We start from the raw sequence: 24,340 nt of genomic DNA on the forward strand, positions 1-24,340 counted from the left end.
AGAAACATGACTATATGTTACACAGGTTTAACTATATAGAAACATGACTATATGTTACACAGGTTTAGCTATATAGAAACATGACAATAAGTTACACAGGTTCCAGGCCACTGCAACAATAAATCATTGAGGCAACAATCATCTCCCTTCCTGAATGTCTCTCTAAATAACTACTATACACTAAATATTAGCTGAATGTCTCACTAAATAACTACTATACAATAAATATTACCTGAATGTCTCACTAAATAACTACTATACACTAAATATTACCTGCATATCTCAGTAAATAACTACTATACACTAAATATTACCTGAATGTCTCACTAAATAACTGCTATACACTAAATATTACCTGGATATCTCAGTAAATAACTACTATACATTTACATTTACATTTAGTCATTTAGCTGACGCTTTTATCCAAAGCGACTTACAAGTTCTGTACGACAAGCCATCAGGAAGAGCACAACTCTATCAGCTGAGTAACAATGTTCATCAAAGTGTTGAGTGCTACAGTGTAGGTTAGTTTATTAGGACAAGTGCATGACAGTATGGTTAGTTAGGGTTAGATTTTTTTTTTAATTTTTAATTTTTTTTTTTAATTTTTTTTTTTAATTCAGATAATGGTTGAAGAAGTGAGTCTTTAGTCGACGGCGAAAGATTGGACGTGTTTCGGCTGTCCTAACTGGGGTGGGTAGTTCATTCCACCATTGTGGGGCAAGGACTGAGAATAGGCGACTTCTCTTTGATGGATACACTAAATATTACCTGAATGTCTCACTAAATAACTGCTATACACTAAATATGACCTGAATATCTCAGTAAATAACTACTACACACTAAATATTACCTGAATATCTCAGTAAGTAACTACTATACACTAAATATTGTTCCCCCTCCTACCCCTCCAATTATATCATCAAGTTCGCAGACGATACCACAGTCGTGGGTCTCATAACAAACAACAATGAGTCTGCCTACAGGAGGGAGGTGGAAGACCTTACAGCCTGGTGTGATAACAACAACCTGGCGCTCAACATAAAGAAAACAAGGGAGATCATAGTGGATTTCAGAAGATCAAGGCCTGACCACTCCCCTCTGCTCATCAACAACGAGGTAGTGGAGAGGGTCACTGAGTTCAAGTTCCTGGGTCTCAGTGTGAGTGAGACCCTGCCCTGGAGCACCAACACCAAGTTTCAAGTTTCAAGTTTCTTTAATAGTTGTCATACAGAAGTACAGAATACTTTTATACAAAATGCTTCTTACTGTTACGCTCCAGAGACTGTGCAAGACAAGATAAGTATGAAATAAAATAACATAGTATAGCATGTACATTAGAAGTAAAAAAAAAAAATGAGGTCACAGTGTTCAGTATAGACATATGTACAATGTTCGATGCAGAATAGACGTAACTGAGTTACCATATAATATACAACACTGTGTAGTGTACTAATATACAATACTATATAGTGCAAGGCAGAAATAGGATGAGGTGCAATTTAGGTACAATTTACAGTAGGTGTACGAGTTGTAGTGCAAATCCTTTATCAATAAATATAAAGTGTGTTTGTGTGATCTAAAGTGTGGAGAGTGGGTGCTGCAGTGTGTTGTTTGTTTAAGTGAGTGTGTGCGTGTGGGTGTGTGTGCTGTGTGCATTTGATGGTTGTTGCATAGTGTTTATTGTTCGTTTAGCAGCCTGATGGCCTGGGGATAGAAGCTTCTTCTGAGTCTTTCTGTGCTCGCCTTAAGACTCCGGTATCGCTTGCCTGACCGCAGCAGTTCAAAGAGGCAGTGATCGGGAAAGCTCAGCAACGCCTATACTACCTAAGGAAACTGAAGCAGGCTGGCCTGCCACGAAATCTCCTTGTCAACTTTTATCATTGTGCGGTTGAGAGTGTGCTGACCTACGGTGTGTCTGTGTGGTTCTCCAGCTGCACAAAGGCAGAGCAAGAGGCTCTACAGAGGGTGGTGAAGGCAGCAGGCAGGATCGTCGGGACTCCTCTACCAAACATCACCTCCGTCTTCACCTCCCGCTGCCTCCACCGCTCCAAGTGTATTATCAAGGACCAGTCTCATCCAGCACATCACCTCTTCCAGCTCCTTCCCTCAGGGAGGAGATACCGGTCCATACATGCCAAGAGTTCAAGACTTATGAACAGCTTTTTCCCCCAAGCAGTCAGACTGTTAAACTCTCATTGACTGTCCCCTCACATGCACCATGCACTTTACCTGGACTTGATAACCACTATGTTACCGCTCATCATGCACTTTATTATAAAAAATATTCTGTTATATGTACAGTGTTATGTGTTTCATGTATGTATATATTGTACTACGGTCTGTGGGAGCTCCCCTGAAATTTCGTTGTATACTTGTGTGCAATGACAATTAAAAGTCTATTCTATTCTATTCTATTCTATTCTATTCTATTCTATTCTATTCTATTCTATTCTATTCTATTCTATTCTATTCTATTCTATTCTATTCTATTCTATTCTATTACCTGAATATCTCAGTAAGTAAATACACTAAGTATTACCTGGAAATCTCAGTAAAGAACTACTATACACTCAATATTACCTGAATGTCTCACTAAATAACTATAAACAACTAAAAACCCCTCAGTGCAAACAGGTCATGTGAGAGGAACAGATCCAGCAGGGTGTTGGTGACTGGGCACAGTGGGCAGGTACAGTACCCACCATCTCTGCCAAAGTGCCAAAAAGCAAGGCAGTGAACTCCACAACTGCTCGAGGGGCATTGTACTACAGGCGAACCTGCGCTCTTCTGGAGTGAGTGTCAATAAGTCAAAACAACATGCCAGGTTTTGATGTTTCTGTTTAGTTGGTACTGCTGAGAGACTGTTCTACAGTACTACTGTGAATATTTCTTTAGCTACACTGTGATTCTACAGTACTACCGTGAATAGTTATTTAGCTACACTGTGATCCTACAGTACTAGCGGGTACATTTCCGTGGTATTTGGGCTGATAGGTGGACGCCCTACACACCATACAGTACCTGTAACCACCCTAAACCGACACCACTGATTCCTTTTCCCTCTGGCGGGACAGAGTAACCCGAAAATCTGGAACCAATTACGTGGGGTGAGCGCGTGCCGTAAAGGGTTAAAGATGTCAGAAGCCTCGTTTGGCGGCGTAGTGTGTTTCCCCTTCTGCTGCCAGTCTGAGGAGGCAGACTCTCCTCTCTTCTCCTCTTTTCTCCTCTCTTCTCCTCTTTTCTCTTCTCTTCTCCTCTCTTCTCCTCTCTTTTCCTCTCTTCTCCTCCTCGCTCTCCTCTTTTCTCCTCTCTTCTCTTCTCTTCTCTTCTCCTCTCCTGTCCTCTTTTATCTTCTCCTCTTTTCTCCTTGCTTCTCCTCTTTTCCCCTCTCTTCTCCTCTCTTCTCTTCTCTTCTCTTTTCTTCTCTTCTCCTCTCTTCTCCTCTTCTCCTCTCTTCTCCTCTTCTCCTCTCTTCTCCTCACTTCTCCTCTCTTCTCCTCTCTTCTCCTCTTTTCTTCTCTCTTCTCCTCCTCGCTCTCCTCTTTTCTCCTCTTTTCTCCTCTCTTCTCCTCTCTTCTCCTAGCTTCTCCTCTTTTCTCCTCTCTTCTCCTCTCTTCTCCTCTCTTCTCCTCTTTTCTCTTCTCCTCTCCTCTCCTTGCTTCTCCTCTTTTCTCCCCTCTTCTCCTCTCTTCTTCTCCTCTCTTCTCTCTTCTCTTCTCTTCTCCTCTCTTCTGCTCTCTTTTTTCTACTTGTTGGCCCTGCCTCTCTGTTCCTGCTGTGAAACCAGAGGTTCTCTTTTTCTCTCGCTTTACTCCTCCTGGACCTTACTCATCCCATCTTCCTCCTCTCCTCTCCTCTCCTCTCCTCTCCTCTCCTCTCCTCTCCTCTCCTCTCCTCTCCTCTCCTCTCCTCTCCTCTCCTCTCCTCTCCTCTCCTCTCCTCTCCTCTCCTCTCCTCTCCTCTCCTCTCCTCTCCTCTCCTCTCCTCTCTCTCCTCTCCTCTCCTCTCCTCTCCTCTCCTCTTATCTCCTCTCTCATCTCCTCTCCTCTCTTATCTCCTCTCCTCTCCTCTTATCTCCTCTCTCCTCTCCTCTCTTATCTCCTCTCCTCTCCACTTATCTCCTCTCTTATCTCCTCTCCTCTCCTCTCTTATCTCCTCTCCTCTCCTCTCCACTTATCTCCTCTCTTATCTCCTCTTCCACCAGCTCATCTTTTGTCCTCTCCTCTCCTCCCATCTCCGTTCCTCATCTTCCCCTCCCCTCCCCAGTCTCTCTCTCTCTCTCTCTCTCTCTCTCTCTCTCTCTCTCTCTCTCTCTCTCTCTCTCTCTCTCTCTCTCTCTCTCTCTCTCTCTCTCTCTCTCTCTCTCTCTCTCTCTCTCTCTCCTCATTGTTGACCTCGATCGTCCAGACAGACCGTGCAGACTGAAGCCGCTGTAAAGCGAGCCCCAGGAAACCCAGATGCATTTGCGACTCGTTGCCATTTGGACAACTTTGCTTTGTGATGTGATCAGAATGGGCTCTGGCAGCGCGCAGAAACCCAGAGGTGAGTTCCATCAACATCCACCCCTCTGTGGTTTAAACTTTATTTATACGTGACTATTTGAGGTTTTAAATGGACCTTTTGTGTCTGTAACATTGTGATGGACTTTAAAGGACCAGTTTACGACCTTTACTGGTTATAATAGCGTGGTTATTTTGGGGGTTATATAGTTGTCATTGACAACTTTTGTGGTTGCAAATAATTTTAAGTTGCATGATGTGGAGATGTTACTGGTATTTAAAAAAGATAAAGGTGTATTAAAAAAAAACTGAAAGAACAAATCACTACAATATTTCTCTTTATTCAACCATGAATTTACCTTTAAGGCTAGAATTGCAATATCATAATTTAGAATCAAGTTTCAAGTGTATTAATCACTCCCGCCCCCCCCCCCCCCCCCCATCCTTTTACAGTGAGATGCTTGTTTCCTGGCTCCTCTGCCTCCTAGCAACATCAACACAGTAGTTTACACAAATAAAAAACGGTGTAAATCGATAAAATGTAATAAAAATGACTTTAGATAATATAATTACATTTCCATGCATCAAAACATATTCAAAGAGTTATTTTTCTACAGTAGAGTATCCAACACATCGGTCTTATCCATGTTTCACACGTTTAAACTGAAACAGGCCCCGCCTGCTAGCAGGGCCCCGGACTGACGAAGCAAACGCACCCTGGATTGACACAACATGCACTCACTGTCTCTGTGGGGAGCTGGTGCCATAGACATAGATAAAGGCTAGATGACTCACCCACGCTGCCGGCCAATGGAGACCGACGTTGCCACATGGTGGCCATCTTGCCGATTTTCAAACGGTTTGGTTTGTTTATAAACGTCAGAGATGTCGTTATCACACTGCATACTTATAATGGACTTTCATATGAAAATTATTTCAACATGTCCAAGCATCCTGAATCATAGCCACGTTAATAACGTTTGTAATAAACCAAACCGTTTGTAAATCGGTTGAAAGATTTGGCAAGCTATGGTTATTTCAATAGTACATGCACCATAGACATTCATGTTATGAGTGGGCGTGCTGCCTGTGACAAGATGGCCGCCGGTGAACTACGCTGGAGACTCCGCCTTGCACCATCTAGTTATATATATCTATGGCTGGTGCTTGAATCATAAGGAAATGCTTGAATCATCAACACAGAATGATGTTCATTGACAAAGTCTTGTAGAAGAAACCTTGCTCTTGACACCAGTGTTAATTTTGGCAGCTATTTTCATTTTAGTTTTAGTCTTAGTGATTGATTGATTGATTGATTGATTGATTGATTGATTGATTGATTGATTGATTGATTGATTGAAAACTTTATTAACAGATTGCAGAATGGGTACAATACAGTACAGCTCAATACACACAATTGTTAAGGGGATGCAGACCAGAGAAAGACTTTCGTCTTGTTTACATCAGGGTCCCCCATTTTCAATTCATCAGGACATGTGTCAAGTGCTCCTTTTTCGTTTTCATCATATTTAGTCATCTTCATTTATTTTTCGTTTAGTCAGTTTTAGTCAACTAAATGTCTGAGCATTTTAGTCTTAGTACATTTTTGTCTCAATTTTGTCTTTTTTGTTTTAGTCTAGATTTAGTCGACGAAAACGGATGACATTTTTGTCTATTTTTAGTTAATGGAAAAAAACTTGTCAGAAGTCAGAAATAGTCAACATGGAACATATTCTGATTTAAATTGCGTATTTATTTTTTAACCTAGGGGAATCTGAGTCGGCGGCACAAGTGATACACAGGAAGGGTGCGCTGTCGATCTGTGAATGGAGAAATAACTTAATAAGATACATTATCTCTTCTTGCCTTGCTCAGCTGGCAGCGGTTTATTTGATCAATATTAAATAACAGTAACAGCAGTAACAGTGTAACAACAACAATAGTAGTGTGTATAGTACACACAGTAGCAATCTGATTGCAATCTGCTTGCATAAAAACATATCAAATGATAAATCACATTTTGAGGTTGGTGTAAAGTGCCACATGGTGATGGAAGAGGTCTGGTTAGATTTAGAGGTGGTCTAGGTTTGGTTAGGGGTTAGAGTTAGAGATGGTCTAGGTCTGGTTATGGCCCCTATTACCCAGACCTAGACCACCTCTGACTCTAACCCCTAACCAGACCTAGACCACCTCTAACCCCTAAGTTAGGGTTGGTGATGGTCAGTGCTGGGCTGCTGCCTGCTGGCAGCGGTTTATTCTATAACAACAGGACTAAGTAAACAGAACACACAGTAGTACTAGTAGTAGTACACACTGATTGCAATCTGCTTGCATAAAAACATTATATAAAATCACATTCTGAGGTCAGTGTTAAAGTGCCACATGGAAGAGGTCTGGTTAGTGGTTAGAGTTAGAGGTGGTCTAGGTCTGGTTAGGGTAACTTAGGGGTAGTTAAGCATTCATTATAATTTATTATTATTATTTAGATAGATGGATGTAAAGGGCTAGACCAACTCTTAACCCCTATCCGGACCTAGACCACCTCTAAGTCACAACCCTAACTTAGGGGTTAGAGTTAGAGATGGTCTAGACTCTAGGTCTGGTTAGGGGTTAGAGTTAGAGGTGGTCTAGGTTTGGTTATACTGATCCGATACCAGTGCATACATTTAAAAAAAATAAAAATACAATACAATTATATTATATAAATTATAAAACTATTTTTTTCTTTTTTACAGCTACTGTTTTATATATACTGTTTTTTAGTAATAACTAGAAAGTAATGGTATTTATTCAACTACAGGTGATTGGTTAGATTAGTATTAGTATCATTAATGACAACTATGCTCAATGAGTTCACCCACGGAAAGGTTGTTGGCACATTGGTTCCGCACGGACGCTATACGTTGTTGCACTTGCTACCAGAAGGCTCTGTTAGAGTTAGCTAACTTAGTAGCAGAGGCTCTGTTGTGATTTTTAATGCAAAATAAATATTCAACATTCTCTTTTGAGACTCCGCCTCAGACTCTTATCATTTGGCACTAAAAGCTAAACATTGTCACCGGTATGGCTGTCCACATTATGTCATTAATTGCGTGCATGTGTGGGAGAAGTCGATCAGTTAGCCACGTTAGCATGAGCTATCAGTTAACGCGAGCTAGATGGAAATACAAACAATTAACATTACTGGTGAAAAAGTGATTTACCTTGGAATACTCCTTTGCCAACTTGCTGTACTTTGCTTGCAGGTCTGCAGCTGGATTATGAATAGCCCCAACTTTAGCCAAGGTAACGTTAAGCTAAAACTAGCTTTTCAGATAGCTCTTCAGCTAATGCTAATAACACAGAGCTCCCCGTCAGCTGCCACACTGCTCTGTCGGTACGATGGCATTAAGAAAAGTTATAATTATTTTGTCTCGTCTTGTTTTAGTCAACAATATCAACATACATGAAGAGAAATTTCATCCTGGTTTTTGTAAATTACATTTTTGTGTCCTCAGTTGTGGTCAACGATATTTAATTAACTATTTAGTCACGTTAGCGTCACATGGTCGTCAATAACGTGACGTCACGTCTTGTTGTCGTTATGAAAAAAACCTTCGTTGACGAACATCTTTCGTCATCATTTTCGTTGACAAAATGAACACTGCTTGACACAAACCAAGTAAGGGAAATCTCCAGGGTCTAATTGAGCTACGTTGTGGTGAGTTTGACACAGTAGCTAGCTTACCGGGCTAAAACATTACATTTTCATTGGCTTCCTATTGTTATTCTCGGTGAGGGGTAGAATATAATGCTTATATCTATAGACACCTCATAATGAGCTGTTTCATTTGGTATATGTTGTCACTGTATGCAGTAAGGTTTTAGGGCTGACAAGTGAGCCGAAAACAGCCTTGCTCTTCCCCATTTGCTTGCAGCCCTCAGTTTGATAATCGCTTGTACAGTATGTGTGTGTGCGTGCATGTGTGTGTGCGTGGATGTGTGTGCATGTGTTTGAGAAAGAGAGAATTTCTTGCATTTACACATTTAAGTCAGAGAGAGAGTGAATTTGCACATATTGATACAGGATACGTTTGCTTGTGTGTGTTTCAGTTTAAGTCTAAGGCGCGTTTTACATTCTCCTGTATGCGGGGAGTGGGGGGGGAGTGGGGGGCATATTTGATCTTGAAACAGGCCCCTTGAACCATAAGGCCACCTGTGGGCTGGAACAGATGGTCCTGTTTTAGAAAGCGGTTGTTTCCAGAGTCAGGAAGGTGTATAGCAGCCACCCGCTGTCTGAGATCCTCTCTCAATCATCCCCTCTCAATCATCCCCTGAGCCTCACGTGTTTTAAAGGGGGACATATTGTGGAAAATGGGGTATTTGTCTAGTCTTTGTGTGGATCCGGCAGTCGGTCCGAAATGTGATTTAGTCGCTGGAGAAAAATGACACAGGTGCTCCTTGCCATTTATTTGGCCGGGGTTTAAAGTCCATCCGATTAACAAGCCTAACAACACGCCGTTCTGGAGTTGCTTTTCCTCGACGATGTCACAATGGGAACACGAGCTAGAATGAGCTGCGGATGTTCTCCACTTTTTCCTCAAAGAAGATTGCAAAGTCTTTGGCAGAGAAAGATGAGGGAGGGGGGGGTGGGGGGGGGGGGGGGTGAGGAGGGAGGACATGGTAGCATGCAGTTTGCGAAGGTTCTTGGCAGAGGCCTCGATCCTATGGTGAAAGAAAGAAGCTTTGGCATTAGTAATGGTTTCGGAGAATGTTAACAAGAGGTTGTGATATGTGTCGATGTCAGCAGTGAGGCGTGACTTTCTATACGTCCCTCTCAGCCGCTCTCAGGACCTGTCTTTGTTCTCTAAATGTGCTTTAATTCATATCAAACGTACTCTTGGGTTAGCCAGGCAGGGATTTCTACACCCTCCAGACACGTGGTGTGTTGCTACAAGTTACAACACCCTCCAGACACGTGGCGTGTCGCTACAACACCCTCCAGACACGTGGTGTGTTGCTACAACACCCTCCAGACACGTGGTGTGTTGCTACAACACCCTCCAGACACGTGGTGTGTCGCTACAACACCCTCCAGACACGTGGTGTGTTGCTACAACACCCTCCAGACACGTGGTGTGTCGCTACAACACCCTCCAGACACGTGGCGTGTCGCTACAACACCCTCCAGACACGTGGTGTGTTGCTGCTACAACACCCTCCAGACACGTGGTGTGTTGCTACAACACCCTCCAGACACGTGGTGTGTTGCTACAACACCCTCCAGACACGTGGTGTGTTGCTACAACACCCTCCAGACACGTGGTGTGTTGCTGCTACAACACCCTCCAGACACGTGGTGTGTTGCTACAACACCCTCCAGACACGTGGTGTGTTGCTGCTACAACACCCTCCAGACACGTGGTGTGTTGCTACTACAACACCCTCCAGACACGTGGTGTGTTGCTGCTACAACACCCTCCAGACACGTGGTGTGTTGCTACTACAACACCCTCCAGACACGTGGTGTGTTGCTGCTAGAACACCCTCCAGACACGTGGTGTGTTGCTACAACACCCTCCAGACACGTGGTGTGTCGCTGCTACAACACCCTCCAGACACGTGGCGTGTCGCTACAACACCCTCCAGACACGTGGTGTGTTGCTACAACACCCTCCAGACACGTGGCGTGTCGCTACAACACCCTCCAGACACGTGGTGTGTCGCTGCTACAACACCCTCCAGACACGTGGTGTGTTGCTGCTACAACACCCTCCAGACACGTGGTGTGTCGCTACAACACCCTCCAGACACGTGGTGTGTTGCTGCTACAACACCCTCCAGGCACATGGTGTGTTGCTGCTACAACACCCTCCAGACACGTGGCGTGTTGCTGCTACAACACCCTCCAGACACGTGGTGTGTTGCTGCTACAACACCCTCCAGACACGTGGTGTGTTGCTGCTACACCCTCCAGACACGTGGTGTGTTGCTGCTACACCCTCCAGAAACGTGGTGTGTTGCTGCTACAACACCCTCCAGACACGTGGTGTGTTGCTACAACACCCTCCAGACACGTGGTGTGTTGCTGCTACAACACCCTCCAGACACGTGGTGTGTTGCTGCTACAACACCCTCCAGACACGTGGCGTGTTGCTGCTACAACACCCTCCAGACGCGTGGCGTGTTGCTGCTACACCCTCCAGACACGTGGTGTGTTGCTACAACACCCTCCAGACACGTGGTGTGTTGCTGCTACACCCTCCAGACACGTGGTGTGTTGCTGCTACAACACCCTCCAGACACGTGGTGTGTTGCTGCTACAACACCCTCCAGACACGTGGTGTGTTGCTGCTACAACACCCTCCAGACACGTGGCGTGTTGCTACAAGTTACAACACCCTCCAGACACGTGGCGTGTCGCTACAACACCCTCCAGACACGTGGTGTGTTGCTACAACACCCTCCAGACACGTGGTGTGTTGCTACAACACCCTCCAGACACATGGTGTGTTGCTACAACACCCTCCAGACACGTGGTGTGTTGCTACAACACCCTCCAGACACGTGGTGTGTCGCTACAACACCCTCCAGACACGTGGCGTGTCGCTACAACACCCTCCAGACACGTGGTGTGTTGCTGCTACAACACCCTCCAGACACGTGGTGTGTTGCTACAACACCCTCCAGACACGTGGTGTGTTGCTACAACACCCTCCAGACACGTGGTGTGTTGCTACAACACCCTCCAGACACGTGGTGTGTTGCTGCTACAACACCCTCCAGACACGTGGTGTGTTGCTACAACACCCTCCAGACACGTGGTGTGTTGCTGCTACAACACCCTCCAGACACGTGGTGTGTTGCTACTACAACACCCTCCAGACACGTGGTGTGTTGCTGCTACAACACCCTCCAGACACGTGGTGTGTTGCTACTACAACACCCTCCAGACACGTGGTGTGTTGCTGCTACAACACCCTCCAGACACGTGGTGTGTTGCTACAACACCCTCCAGACACGTGGTGTGTCGCTGCTACAACACCCTCCAGACACGTGGCGTGTCGCTACAACACCCTCCAGACACGTGGTGTGTTGCTACAACACCCTCCAGACACGTGGCGTGTCGCTACAACACCCTCCAGACACGTGGTGTGTCGCTGCTACAACACCCTCCAGACACGTGGTGTGTTGCTGCTACAACACCCTCCAGACACGTGGTGTGTCGCTACAACACCCTCCAGACACGTGGTGTGTTGCTGCTACAACACCCTCCAGGCACATGGTGTGTTGCTGCTACAACACCCTCCAGACACATGGCGTGTTGCTGCTACAACACCCTCCAGACACGTGGTGTGTTGCTGCTACAACACCCTCCAGACACGTGGTGTGTTGCTGCTACACCCTCCAGACACGTGGTGTGTTGCTGCTACACCCTCCAGAAACGTGGTGTGTTGCTGCTACAACACCCTCCAGACACGTGGTGTGTTGCTACAACACCCTCCAGACACGTGGTGTGTTGCTGCTACAACACCCTCCAGACACGTGGTGTGTTGCTGCTACAACACCCTCCAGACACGTGGCGTGTTGCTGCTACAACACCCTCCAGACGCGTGGCGTGTTGCTGCTACACCCTCCAGACACGTGGTGTGTTGCTACAACACCCTCCAGACACGTGGTGTGTTGCTGCTACACCCTCCAGACACGTGGTGTGTTGCTGCTACAACACCCTCCAGACACGTGGTGTGTTGCTGCTACAACACCCTCCAGACACGTGATGTGTTGCTGCTACAACACCCTCCAGACACGTGGCGTGTTGCTGCTACAACACCCTCCAGACACGTGGTGTGTTGCCACAACACCCTCCAGACATGTGGTGTGTTGCTGCTACAACACCCTCCAGACACGTGGTGTGTTGCTACAACACCCTCCAGACACGTGGTGTGTCACTGCTACAACACCCTCCAGACACGTGGCGTGTTGCTGCTACAACACCCTCCAGACACGTGGTGTGTCGCTACAACACCCTCCAGACACGTGGCGTGTTGCTGCTACAACACCCTCCAGACACGTGGTGTGTTGCTGCAACACCCTCCAGACACGTGGTGTTTTGCTGCTACAACACCCTCCAGACACGTGGTGTGTTGCTGCTACAACACCCTCCAGACACGTGGTGTGTTGCTGCTACAACACCCTCCAGACACGTGGTGTGTTGCTGCAACACCCTCCAGACACGTGGTGTGTTGCTGCTACAACACCCTCCAGACACGTGGTGTGTTGCTGCTACAACACCCTCCAGACACGTGGTGTGTTGCTGCTACAACACCCTCCAGACACGTGGTGTGTTGCTGCTACAACACCCTCCAGACACGTGGTGTGTTGCTGCAACACCCTCCAGACACGTGGTGTGTTGCTGCTACAACACCCTCCAGACATGTGGTGTGTTGCTGCTACAACACCCTCCAGACACGTGGTGTGTTGCTGCTACAACACCCTCCAGACACGTGGTGTGTTGCTACAACACCCTCCAGACACGTGGTGTGTTGCTACAACACCCTCCAGACACGTGGCGTGTCGCTACAACACCCTCCAGACATGTGGTGTGTCGCTGCTACAACACCCTCCAGACACGTGGTGTGTTGCTGCTACAACACCCTCCAGACACGTGGTGTGTCGCTACAACACCCTCCAGACACGTGGTGTGTTGCTGCTACAACACCCTCCAGACACGTGGTGTGTTGCTGCAACACCCTCCAGACACGTGGCGTGTTGCTGCTACAACACCCTCCAGACACGTGGTGTGTTGCTACAACACCCTCCAGACACGTGGTGTGTTGCTGCTACAACACCCTCCAGACACGTGGCGTGTTGCTGCTACAACACCCTCCAGACACGTGGCGTGTTGCTGCTACACCCTCCAGACACGTGGTGTGTTGCTACAACACCCTCCAGACACGTGGTGTGTTGCTGCTACACCCTCCAGACACGTGGTGTGTTGCTGCTACAACACCCTCCAGACACGTGGTGTGTTGCTGCTACAACACCCTCCAGACACGTGGCGTGTTGCTGCTACAACACCCTCCAGACACGTGGTGTGTTGCCACAACACCCTCCAGACACGTGGTGTGTTGCTGCTACAACACCCTCCAGACACGTGGTGTGTCGCTGCAACACCCTCCACAGACACGTGGTGTGTTGCTGCTACAACACCCTCCAGACACGTGGTGTGTTGCTACAACACCCTCCAGACACGTGGTGTGTTGCTACAACACCCTCCAGACACGTGGTGTGTTGCTGCTACAACACCCTCCAGACACGTGGTGTGTTGCTACAACACCCTCCAGACACGTGGTGTGTTGCTGCTACAACACCCTCCAGACACGTGGTGTGTTGCTACAACACCCTCCAGACACGTGGTGTGTTGCTGCTACAACACCCTCCAGACACGTGGTGTGTCGCTACAACACCCTCCAGACACGTGGCGTGTCGCTACAACACCCTCCAGACACGTGGTGTGTCGCTGCTACAACACCCTCCAGACAAGTGGTGTGTTGCTGCTACAACACCCTCCCTACAACACAAGCTCTAAAAATTATAAAATAAAAGATTACTCTATATACAAATGTTATCTATAGCAGCTTTAAGGGGGCGGTATGATGGTATTAGAATGTTAGAACACGTCATTATACAAGATTTTAGAAAATACTGTTGAATTTCAGTTTTTCAGCACTTCATTCAAATGCCATCTGTGGCCGGTGAGTTTTCCTTTAGGTTCTGGTTTGACTCAAAATGTGAAAAGGAAATCTTTAAAGCCACTGAGGTTAGTGGGACAAAAAAAAGCTTTCCTACCTGTGTCACATGATATTATAACCACAGCCGGGAAATAGATCCAGGTCTCACCATTTGGCAGGCATGAGATTGATTCTTAAACATAAATGTTAAATTCCTATGGTTTGAACACCATTGGACCTTGTCGGAGATATAACTCCTGGTAGTGTTCTCTGGTAGGGAAGGCTGATAGCTTTTACCTTGAGTTTAAACAGCGTGTCAATGTGGTATAAAATGCCCATGAATTCCAGACAATTTCAAGTTAATGAGTTGTGACGGCTAGAAGCTAGACACCACTTTTAGGCAAACGGGTCAAATGCTTGCGGTGGGCATGTCAGTTTGACCTGCTGTCACAACTCATCTCTCTATATGCCTCTCCTCCGGTCCTGCCCCCAGGTCTCATTCTCTCTCCTCTTTTCTCCTCTATATCCTCTCCTCTCCTCCTCTATATCCTCTCCTCTCATCTATATCCTCTCCTCTCCTCTATATCCTCTCCTCTCCTCCTCTATATCCTCTCCTCTCCTCTATATCCTCTCTCCTCTCCTCTATATCCTCTCTCCTCCTCTATATCCTCTCCTCTATATCATCTCCTCTCATCTAGATCCTCTCCTCCTCTATATCCTCTCCTCTCATCTATATCCTCTCCTCCTCTATATCCTCTCCTCCCCTCTATATCCTCTCCCCCTCTATATCCTCTCCTCTCCTCCTCTATATCCTCTCTTCACCTCTATATCCTCTCATCTCCTCTATATCCTCTCATCTCCTCTATATCCTCTCCTTCTCTATATCCTCTCATCTCCTCTATATCCTCTCCTCTCCTCTATATCCTCTCCTCCTCTATATCCTCTCTTCTCCTCTATATCCTCTCCTCTCCTCTCCTCTATATCCTCTCTTCTCCTCTATATCCTCTCTTCTCCTCTATATCCTCTCTTCTCCTCTATATCTTCTCCTCTATATCCTCTCCTCTTCTCTCCTCTCCTCTCCTCTATATCCTCTCTTCTCCTCTATAGCCTCTCCTCTTCTCTCCTCTCCTCTTCTCTATATCCTCTCTTCTCCTCTATATACTCTCCTCTTATCTCCTCTTCCTCTCTCCTATCCTCCTCTATATCCTCTCCTCTATATCATCCCCTCTATATAATCTCCTCTATATCTCCTCCTCTATATCCTCTTTTCTTTACTCCTCTATATCCGCTCCTCTCCTCCTCTATAGGGAGGTGTAGTGGTTACGTCATTATTGTTTCCAGCCGGTCCACCTCGCTTGAAATTGTATGTATTTCCAATGGACACATTTCTAAATCGTGTTGTTTAAAACAAATAAAGCATGAACATTGGCATGATGTACCTTTCTGTCATTCATCCACAATCTATAGCTCAACATGAAACAATTCGCAATTAATCGTAAAATAATTAGCTTGCCAATGTTCATGAGGCAGAATTATTACAATAGCCGATAATACATTTTCCCAATGATAAATCCCATACGGGTTTGATAAAAAATTATTCTGAACTATATAGATGTGATCTAAAGGTGTCATTCATCTTTTTTTCGTGAATACCCCTTGTTGTGTTTTGATTGAGGGAATATCTGAAAATGTATTGCTAGCACGGATTCTCATTGCGAGTAAATGGCTAGGTCTAGCCCCATGGAAGTAGTAATTGTATCTTGTACTGTAACTGAGGGGTACAATTCCCTGACTGTATTACTAGATATGATACTTACTACCACTACCTTTGTACTTAATATTCGGCCACCCAGTACTCGGCATAAATATATTATGATGAACACTGTCACGTAGATGAAACGGATCCAACACAAATGTACGAATTAGAAATAGGTCTTTATTTCTACACAGCGATGGTGTGTAGAGCAAGCACTTAATCAAATCAATCACATTTATGAATGGGAATTAGTATGCACTTTTATGGCAAGAGTATTCGTCGGTATATCAATAGAGAATGTCCAATCTCTGAAGGCGCAGGTGGTACATATACGACCTGGAATAGTTTAAGGAATAACAGCAATGATACTTTAATGATTATAGACTGGACACACTAGGGGGGGGGTTAATCCGGTCGCTTGTAAGCCGACAGGAGTAGGAAGGGGGGGGGGGTAGAATCCGGCTGCCTCATCCGGCCAAGGGTATCCCAGGTGAACCCACTGTAGTGCCGTTCAATGCGCCGGCGATCCTTGGACCACAGATGAAAGCAGGTGGACTCTTTGTGGGCCGGCGTCCTCCGGTCCACGGAGGAGAGACGTGAAGCGACCTCGTCTTGCAGAGCGTCTCCTCACCTTGCGTCCTCTCCAGGGGGGGGGGTTCCAACACACGGCAGTGTCGGGGGTCTTTATCCATGGAATAATCAACGTATACAAAGCATAATCCGTGCCTGGGAAGGCGGGCTGTCGTCGGTAGAATAATCCGGTATACAGGTCCACTCGCTCGTAGGCTCTGGGGCTCCTCGGGTGCAGCTTCACGTGGGGTCAACCACCCTGGATAAGCAGCCAGTTCTCTGCCCGAAACGATGGGGTACTGACTACGGTAGTATTCTCACCGCACGAAGCACTATATATTAACAGACTATTATTAGCTTAATAGACTACGTCCAACTCGACGATATAGTGCCAAATATGACTATTCAAATATTAATATACACGATGTCTCAATACCGATGGTAAGCCGAACTTGGCCTTACTCCCACACGTGGCGTCGCGGGGAGGCTTTACGTCTGTGACTCTATTGGAGGGTAAGAAACTGGACTGAAAAGGAAGTCCTACTTTAGTAGCGCAGTATATATACGCACTATGAACAAATAGTCCCATTAGTGGTGCGGTAGCCAGATTCCTACGCGGAACTAGGACTTGTTCGTACATGTTGAGCGGTATGTTTGAACTGGGTCTGAGGGGTATGGCAGCCTGGCACCAAGGTCTCGACCAATAGTAGAATGGAGACTATTATGGGATGTTCAGTAGGCTAGAATGGATATTCAATGCATATTGTACAAGGAATATACAAGGGATATCAGGGAATATTAGAGAATATACAAATACAATTAAATATATATATATAAATAAATATATATATTCGGTTTAATCTGGCCCTTCACAACAGCCACCCCCTGATTGGTCCCAGACCTAATCAGTTAAACAGAGACAGATTAATCGCGTTGTCTATTTACACATAAGGGTTTGCTGTAGGGGTCAGTCAACTTCACAAAGTCATAGGGTTATAGGGTCATGGTCATCATCGATTGTGTCTGGGAGTCGGGGCAGTTCTATGAGCCTCGCCACGGGACGGGTGTAAGTGCGACCCTGGACAAGCACTTCAGCTGCTCGGACCTTGCCGTCGGCACCGGTGATCACTTTGCTTACGCGGCCGGCCGGCCACATAGCTCTGGGCAGTGATTGATCAATAATCATGACGACTGTTCCTTCTGTCAAATTGTCTCTCTCCTTTACCCACTTCTGGCGGGTCTGTAGAGACAGTAGGTAGTGTAGTAGGAAACTGCTCCAAAACTTGTCGGCTAATACTTGGCTGTACCTCCACATTCGTCGGCCGTTCGCTTCTTCAGGCCGGTACATTGTCTGGGGTAATGCAGGATCTAGCCGCCCCATCAGGAGTGTGTTGGGGTCTGCGGAGATAACAGTGCTCAATCCACAGAACACAGGCTTCTTATTTTCCACCTCCTCTGGACTTGCTTCCCTCGGGATAGGCATGGGCCACTGTCCTTCCGGGAGTTTTAGGAATGCGGGGCCGTCACTGTAGACATTGCGACGGGTGAGGTCATCTAGGGGCATTCCCCGGGTGATGACGTCAGCTGGGTTCTGTTTTGTATCAACGTTAACTCTTTGGTTAAGTCTTGAATCTCGGTGACTCTGACTCCCACGAAGACTTTGTACTTGCATGAGTCCGATTTGATCCAGGCGAGTACTGTCGTGGAATCTGACCACAGGATTGTTCTAGACACCGGTATGGTGAGCTCACGTTGGATGAGCGTGGCTAGGTGCGCTCCGGCTAGGGCTGCGCAGAGCTCTAGGCGTGGGATAGATTGTTGCTTGCGTGGGGCTATTCTCGAGCGGGCGAGGACAAATGCTGTGTAGATCTCTCCCCCCCTTTCTTGGGCCCGCAAGTAGGCTACTGATCCGTATGCGACCTCTGAGGCGTCACTGAAGACGTGTAAGTCCATTTTACATGTCTCTGGCCTCACCGTGGGTGGGAAGTAGCTTCGGCGCATATTAACGCCTGGGAGTGAGTGGAGCTCCATCTCCCACTCTCTCCAGGTGGATGCAAGGTGTGCGGGAATGGGGTCGTCCCAGCCCTGGTCCTTGTCCCACAATGCTCGTACAATCATTTTTGCCCTGGTGGTGTACGGTAGAATACATCCTAGCGGGTCATATTGTCGGGCGAGTGTTGTGTACACACTCCGTCTGGTGGTCGGCGCCGCCGCCGGCCTTCCCTGCTCCGTAGTCAGGGGCTTGTGTCTGTAGTGAAGCGAATCTGTTTTGAATCGCCACACCAATCCCAGGGTCATCTCCTGGGCTTCTCCCGGGATTGTAGCCATCCAGGTCTCGCTGCTGGCTGCCTTGTCCTCGGAGGTGAGGCTGCGCAGTACTTGCGGATCGCTGCTGGCCCACTGCCTGAGATCAAAGCCGCCTTTGATCAATGAGGCGCGGAGTTTAATCAGGAGAGCCTCGGCTTCTTCCTGGGTTGAAAGGCTTTGTAGACAGTTGTCTACGTAGAAGCTGTTCTTTACGCTGTGTCGGACCTCTTCGTCCGCTGCTGGGTCCTCTGCTACATGTTTCTGTAGTGCAAATGTAGCACAGCAGGGGCTGCACGTCGTTCAGAAGGGGAGGACTTCCCATTGGTAGATGGCTGGGTGCTCATCTCCTGGCTTCTCTCTCCATAGGAACCGTAACAGGGGCTTGTCCTCCTCTACTAATCTCACCTGCAGGAACATTCCTTTAATGTCCCCGCTGATGGCCACCTTTTCCTGGCGGAAGCGGAGTAGAACGCCGAGTAGGGAGGGGCCGAGTGTGGGACCGGGCAGTAACTCTTTATTCAGATTTTGGGATCCGATCTGGTAGCTGCAGTTAAATACTATGCGGTCTTTACCGTTGTGATGGACCTTGTGGTGAGGCACGTACCACGATTCAGTGGTCTGGTCAGCCTCTTTAATGTCCATCTTTGTGACGTGTCCCGCTGTGATGAGCTTCTCAATCTCAGCGCGGTATACACTCTCTTGGGCGGGGTTCTTGGCTAAGCGCCGCTCCGTGTTCAGCAGGTACCGTTCTGTGGCGTCTGTCTTGGCGTGGAAAGTAGGCATTCCTTCTCGCCGCAGGAGTGGCATGGCGTATCTCAACACGCCGTTGACCGGGACTCTCTTGGTCCCTGTCTCGAGGAGGTGAATGGCGTAAATGTCATCTTTAGAGCGAATGTCTTTCTTTCCGTTCTTAAAGGGCATTTGTTCCAAGGTCCATAACCGGTCTACGTGTTGCAGGAGTGCGGTTTCTCCCTCTGTGACTCGGGAGTGGAGACATCTAGTGGCTGTACTTCGGTTGAGAGATTTGGCGAGCGGGCCTTGGAGAGTCCATCCCAAACGGGTCTCGACTGCTGCAGGACAGCCTCGGGGTCCGGTATGAACCCGGTCTATCGGGACAATGAGGTCTGCATGGTCGGAGCCTATCAACAGGGTCGGCATAGCATTGTCTATGAGCGGGATCGGTAGCTTGCGCAGATGTACATATTTCTCCATCAGCTTGGCGACGGGGTATGTGTACCGCGACAGTCCTATTTCTTGGCTGGTGAAAGCGTCTGTAATCTGGTACCGTCGCTCAGGCTGGCCGCTTGCTGCGATAGAGAATGAGACATTCTCGCCCTTTATCGTCTTCAAATCTCGTCTTATTGTCCGAATTGTCATTTGGGTTTCGCTTCCCCGCAGCCCTAGCTGGGCCGCAGCGGAGGCGAGCAGCAGGGTCTTCTCTGACCCGTCATCGAGGACGGCGTAAGTGTCCAGGACTTTATTCTGGTAGCTTAGTGTCACACGCACTACTTTTAGGAGTACTCGGGCTCCACTGCTGCTGGCGGGATCGATGTACATGACGCTCGCTTTGCTGCTGGATGGTGCGGGTGAAGGGCGCCGTCTGTTACTGTCGTGAAGTATGTCCAGATGGGCTCCATCGCACTTGGTGCACCTTTTCTTTAAGCGGCATTCGGCTGCCATGTGTGAGCGCGCACAGCGAAAACAGCGCTTGTTGGACTTTATCCATTGACTTGCTTCCTCCGCGTTCAGCTTGGGGAAGGAGTCACATTGCGCTAGCCAGTGTTCTTTCTCACAGTAGGGGCACACTATCTTCCACTTCTCCGTTCTGGAGGGGGTACTGTGGCTCCTGCTGCTCGGTACTGACTCCGATTGGTGCATCACAGTCACCGATCTTCTTCCATCATTTAGTCGTCTGGTTCCTTCTCTGGAGCCAGGGGTGCTCCGTCCGAATGTATCTAGCCGTAGGCTGCTGACTTCTCTCGCCAGGAAGTCTGCTAGATCGAGGAGGTTCGGTTCGGGGCCATTCGGGTCTCGGTGGTCTCTCTGCCGCCTAAAACGCTCCTGTCGAGCGGGCGGCAGCTTCTCCAAGATCCTTTCCACATTTGAGTTGGTGTAAAGTTCATGCCTCCCCTTCTCTCTCTGCGCTCCCAACATCCCTACCAGGGACTGCACTCTGATGGACAGGTCGTCCAGTGCTCGATTGTCTATTGCTGGGGGTAAGCGGTCGATGTGTCGGATCTCCTGGATCACGTAATCCCATATGCGCCCATACCTCTGGTCCAATGCTACCAGCGCTGCTGTGTATGGGGTGGTGGAAGTCGCGTAGGCGAGCGCTATATTATGTGCGCGGGGTACCTTTACGTGCTTCAGTAGGATGGCGTATTTATGGCGTTCATCCAATACATCCACCAACATGGTCTCCAGACACATGCGGAGTTCTGTATACTGGGCCCGGTTCTCTTGGGTGAAGTCGGGTACCATAGGCGTGCCAATGTATGACGCTGACTGTGGATACATCGGCGAGCGTTGGGGGAGAGGCCTCCTAGGCGAGTCTCCTCCCGCTCCTTGGTATGGGCTGGTACCGGCAGTGTACCATGGCCCGCTTGTCCAGGTGCTGTTCCTCGGTGCGGGTCGTGCGTCGTGCTCACCCGTGTATAGAGTCGGGGGTCTGTAGCGCAGCTCCGCGGGAGTATAGCCTGGGCTGTACCGGACCTCCTGGTCCGGTAGAGTACTGTGCTGTCGTCGGGCGTGGTTCTCCTCCTCTTCCTCTTCGTCTTCAGTTAGGTCATCCAGTGCTTGTAGTCTCTGGTTTAGCCTCTCCACAGGATATGCTGCTCCTTCCCGGTTGCTAGGTCTCGCTTGGACCGGTGGGGGGAGGTGGTCTGTGGGGGGTATAGACCTCGTCTGTTGGTCAAGTTCAGGGTTGTTTACTCGGCTAGGGGATGCCGCCCTGGAGGTGTGTCTAGACGAGTTCCTGGAGCCTCTGGCGGAGGGAGAGGGTGTTGTCCGTCTGATCAGCTGTTCTATTAGTTGCACTTGCTGTCTGTCGCGCTCTGCGTCCCGTAGAGCACCAGCAGCTGCTCGCTGGCTGTCTGCTCGGTCTCGGGCCACATTCTCTTCTCTCTGAATGCGTCTTATTTCTAGACGTATATGCTCTTCTTCGCTCCGCTGCTGGATCTGCAGTCGGTCGCGTTCAGCAGCGGCGTTCAGGCTGATGAGGAAAGCCTGCTGTAGGGTCCTCTCTGCCTCGCTGGGAGAAGGCGGTTGTATAGGGGAGCCTTCCCTCGGGGTACTCCTTGCGGAGCCTTGGAGCTCTATCTCCACGGTGCTCTCCCCGTCTTCTTCCGTGCCAAGTTCTCTCTCGGTAGCGTTGTATTCCTCCCGGGACTCATCGGGGACTACTTCTTCAGTACTGGCGGGGTGTGAAGTCATGTCTGGTTCCCACTGGTCCCCACCGTGAACTTGGTCAGTTACATTAGAACCCGTAGGGGCCTCTATGGTCGGGGTAGTCTGGGCGTTGGGGTTAGACATACTTTTACTTTCTGGTCTTACCGCGTTTACTGTTAGTAGAAGACTAGGTTGTTGACTGACAGCGTAAGCCTCTAAGTACTGAGGGAGCCGTCGTTCGCGCTGCGGGCGTTGGTTAGGAGGATCGTTTCGTGGAGTGTTCATCATAGGCCATTTCAATATTAATAACACTATATTAATATTACACTAATTACCATCCGGCTCGAAGGACCAATTGTAACTGAGGGGTACAATTCCCTGACTGTATTACTAGATATGATACTTACTACCACTACCTTTGTACTTAATATTCGGCCACCCAGTACTCGGCATAAATATATTATGATGAACACTGTCACGTAGATGAAATGGATCCAACACAAATGTACGAATTAGAAATAGGTCTTTATTTCTACACAGCGATGGTGTGTAGAGCAAGCACTTAATCAAATCAATCACATTTATGAATGGGAATTAGTATGCACTTTTATGGCAAGAGTATTCGTCGGTATATCAATAGAGAATGTCCAATCTCTGAAGGCGCAGGTGGTACATATACGACCTGGAATAGTTTAAGGAATAACAGCAATGATACTTTAATGATTATAGACTGGACACACTAGGGGGGGGGTTAATCCGGTCGCTTGTAAGCCGACAGGAGTAGGAGGGGGGGGGGGGTAGAATCCGGCTGCCTCATCCGGCCAAGGGTATCCCAGGTGAACCCACTGTAGTGCCGTTCAATGCGCCGGCGATCCTTGGACCACAGATGAAAGCAGGTGGACTCTTTGTGGGCCGGCGTCCTCCGGTCCACGGAGGAGAGACGTGAAGCGACCTCGTCTTGCAGAGCGTCTCCTCACCTTGCGTCCTCTCCAGTGGGGGGGGTTCCAACACACGGCAGTGTCGGGGGTCTTTATCCATGGAATAATCAACGTATACAAAGCATAATCCGTGCCTGGGAAGGCGGGCTGTCGTCGGTAGAATAATCCGGTATACAGGTCCACTCGCTCGTAGGCTCTGGGGCTCCTCGGGTGCAGCTTCACGTGGGGTCAACCACCCTGGATAAGCAGCCAGTTCTCTGCCCGAAACGATGGGGTACTGACTACGGTAGTATTCTCACCGCACGAAGCACTATATATTAACAGACTATTATTAGCTTAATAGACTACGTCCAACTCGACGATATAGTGCCAAATATGACTATTCAAATATTAATATACACGATGTCTCAATACCGATGGTAAGCCGAACTTGGCCTTACTCCCACACGTGGCGTCGCGGGGAGGCTTTACGTCTGTGACTCTATTGGAGGGTAAGAAACTGGACTGAAAAGGAAGTCCTACTTTAGTAGCGCAGTATATATACGCACTATGAACAAATAGTCCCATTAGTGGTGCGGTAGCCAGATTCCTACGTGGAACTAGGACTTGTTCGTACATGTTGAGCGGTACGTTTGAACTGGGTCTGAGGGGTATGGCAGCCTGGCACCAAGGTCTCGACCAATAGTAGAATGGAGACTATTATGGGATGTTCAGTAGGCTAGAATGGATATTCAATGCATATTGTACAAGGAATATACAAGGGATATCAGGGAATATTAGAGAATATACAAATACAATTAAATATATATATATAAATAAATATATATATTCGGTTTAATCTGGCCCTTCACAACATGTACTGTGTATTAAAAACTTGGCGCGCTGTCTAAGAATAGAATTTATTTGTAATTTTGACGTTTCAAAATGTTCACGTTCACTGTGCTTTATGTTAGTTGGAAGTGAAAAGTGTGGTATGACTTCTGATAAAACCCTTTACTGCGTTCCATACAATTCTAGGTTATTTTACTGTGTCAATATTCATTCTCAAAAATTCTGTACGTTTTTCTTTGAACTCTGTACAAAAGTCTTTGTTTTTTAATAAAGATGAATTCAATCGCCATTTTGGGGCCCTTGTGGTCAGTTTACCAAACGATGCTGTGAAAGAAATAC

At 47.8% G+C, this 24,340-nt stretch overlaps 2 protein-coding genes across 2 annotated transcripts in view; one reads left to right on the plus strand and one right to left on the minus strand.

Moving 5' to 3' along the window:
* The window catches only part of LOC311231231 (histone H3.2), a gene marked incomplete at its 3' end in the record, with an annotated part of 410,556 nt that overhangs the window by 238,704 nt on the left and 147,512 nt on the right, over positions 1-24,340 (minus strand). The window lies entirely within an intron of this gene.
* Positions 4,461-24,340, plus strand: part of rspo4 (R-spondin 4) — a gene marked incomplete at both ends in the record, with an annotated part of 101,227 nt that continues 81,347 nt past the window's right edge. Inside the window, one exon of the mRNA XM_084315934.1 lies at positions 4,461-4,545. Coding sequence (XP_084172060.1) covers positions 4,461-4,545 — 85 coding nt within the window. The remainder of the gene's footprint in view (positions 4,546-24,340) is intronic.

The sequence above is a fragment of the Notolepis coatsorum genome (assembly GCF_963971535.1).
Source record: "Notolepis coatsorum genome assembly, chromosome: 6".
In the NCBI taxonomy this organism is placed as follows: domain Eukaryota; kingdom Metazoa; phylum Chordata; class Actinopteri; order Aulopiformes; family Paralepididae; genus Notolepis; species Notolepis coatsorum.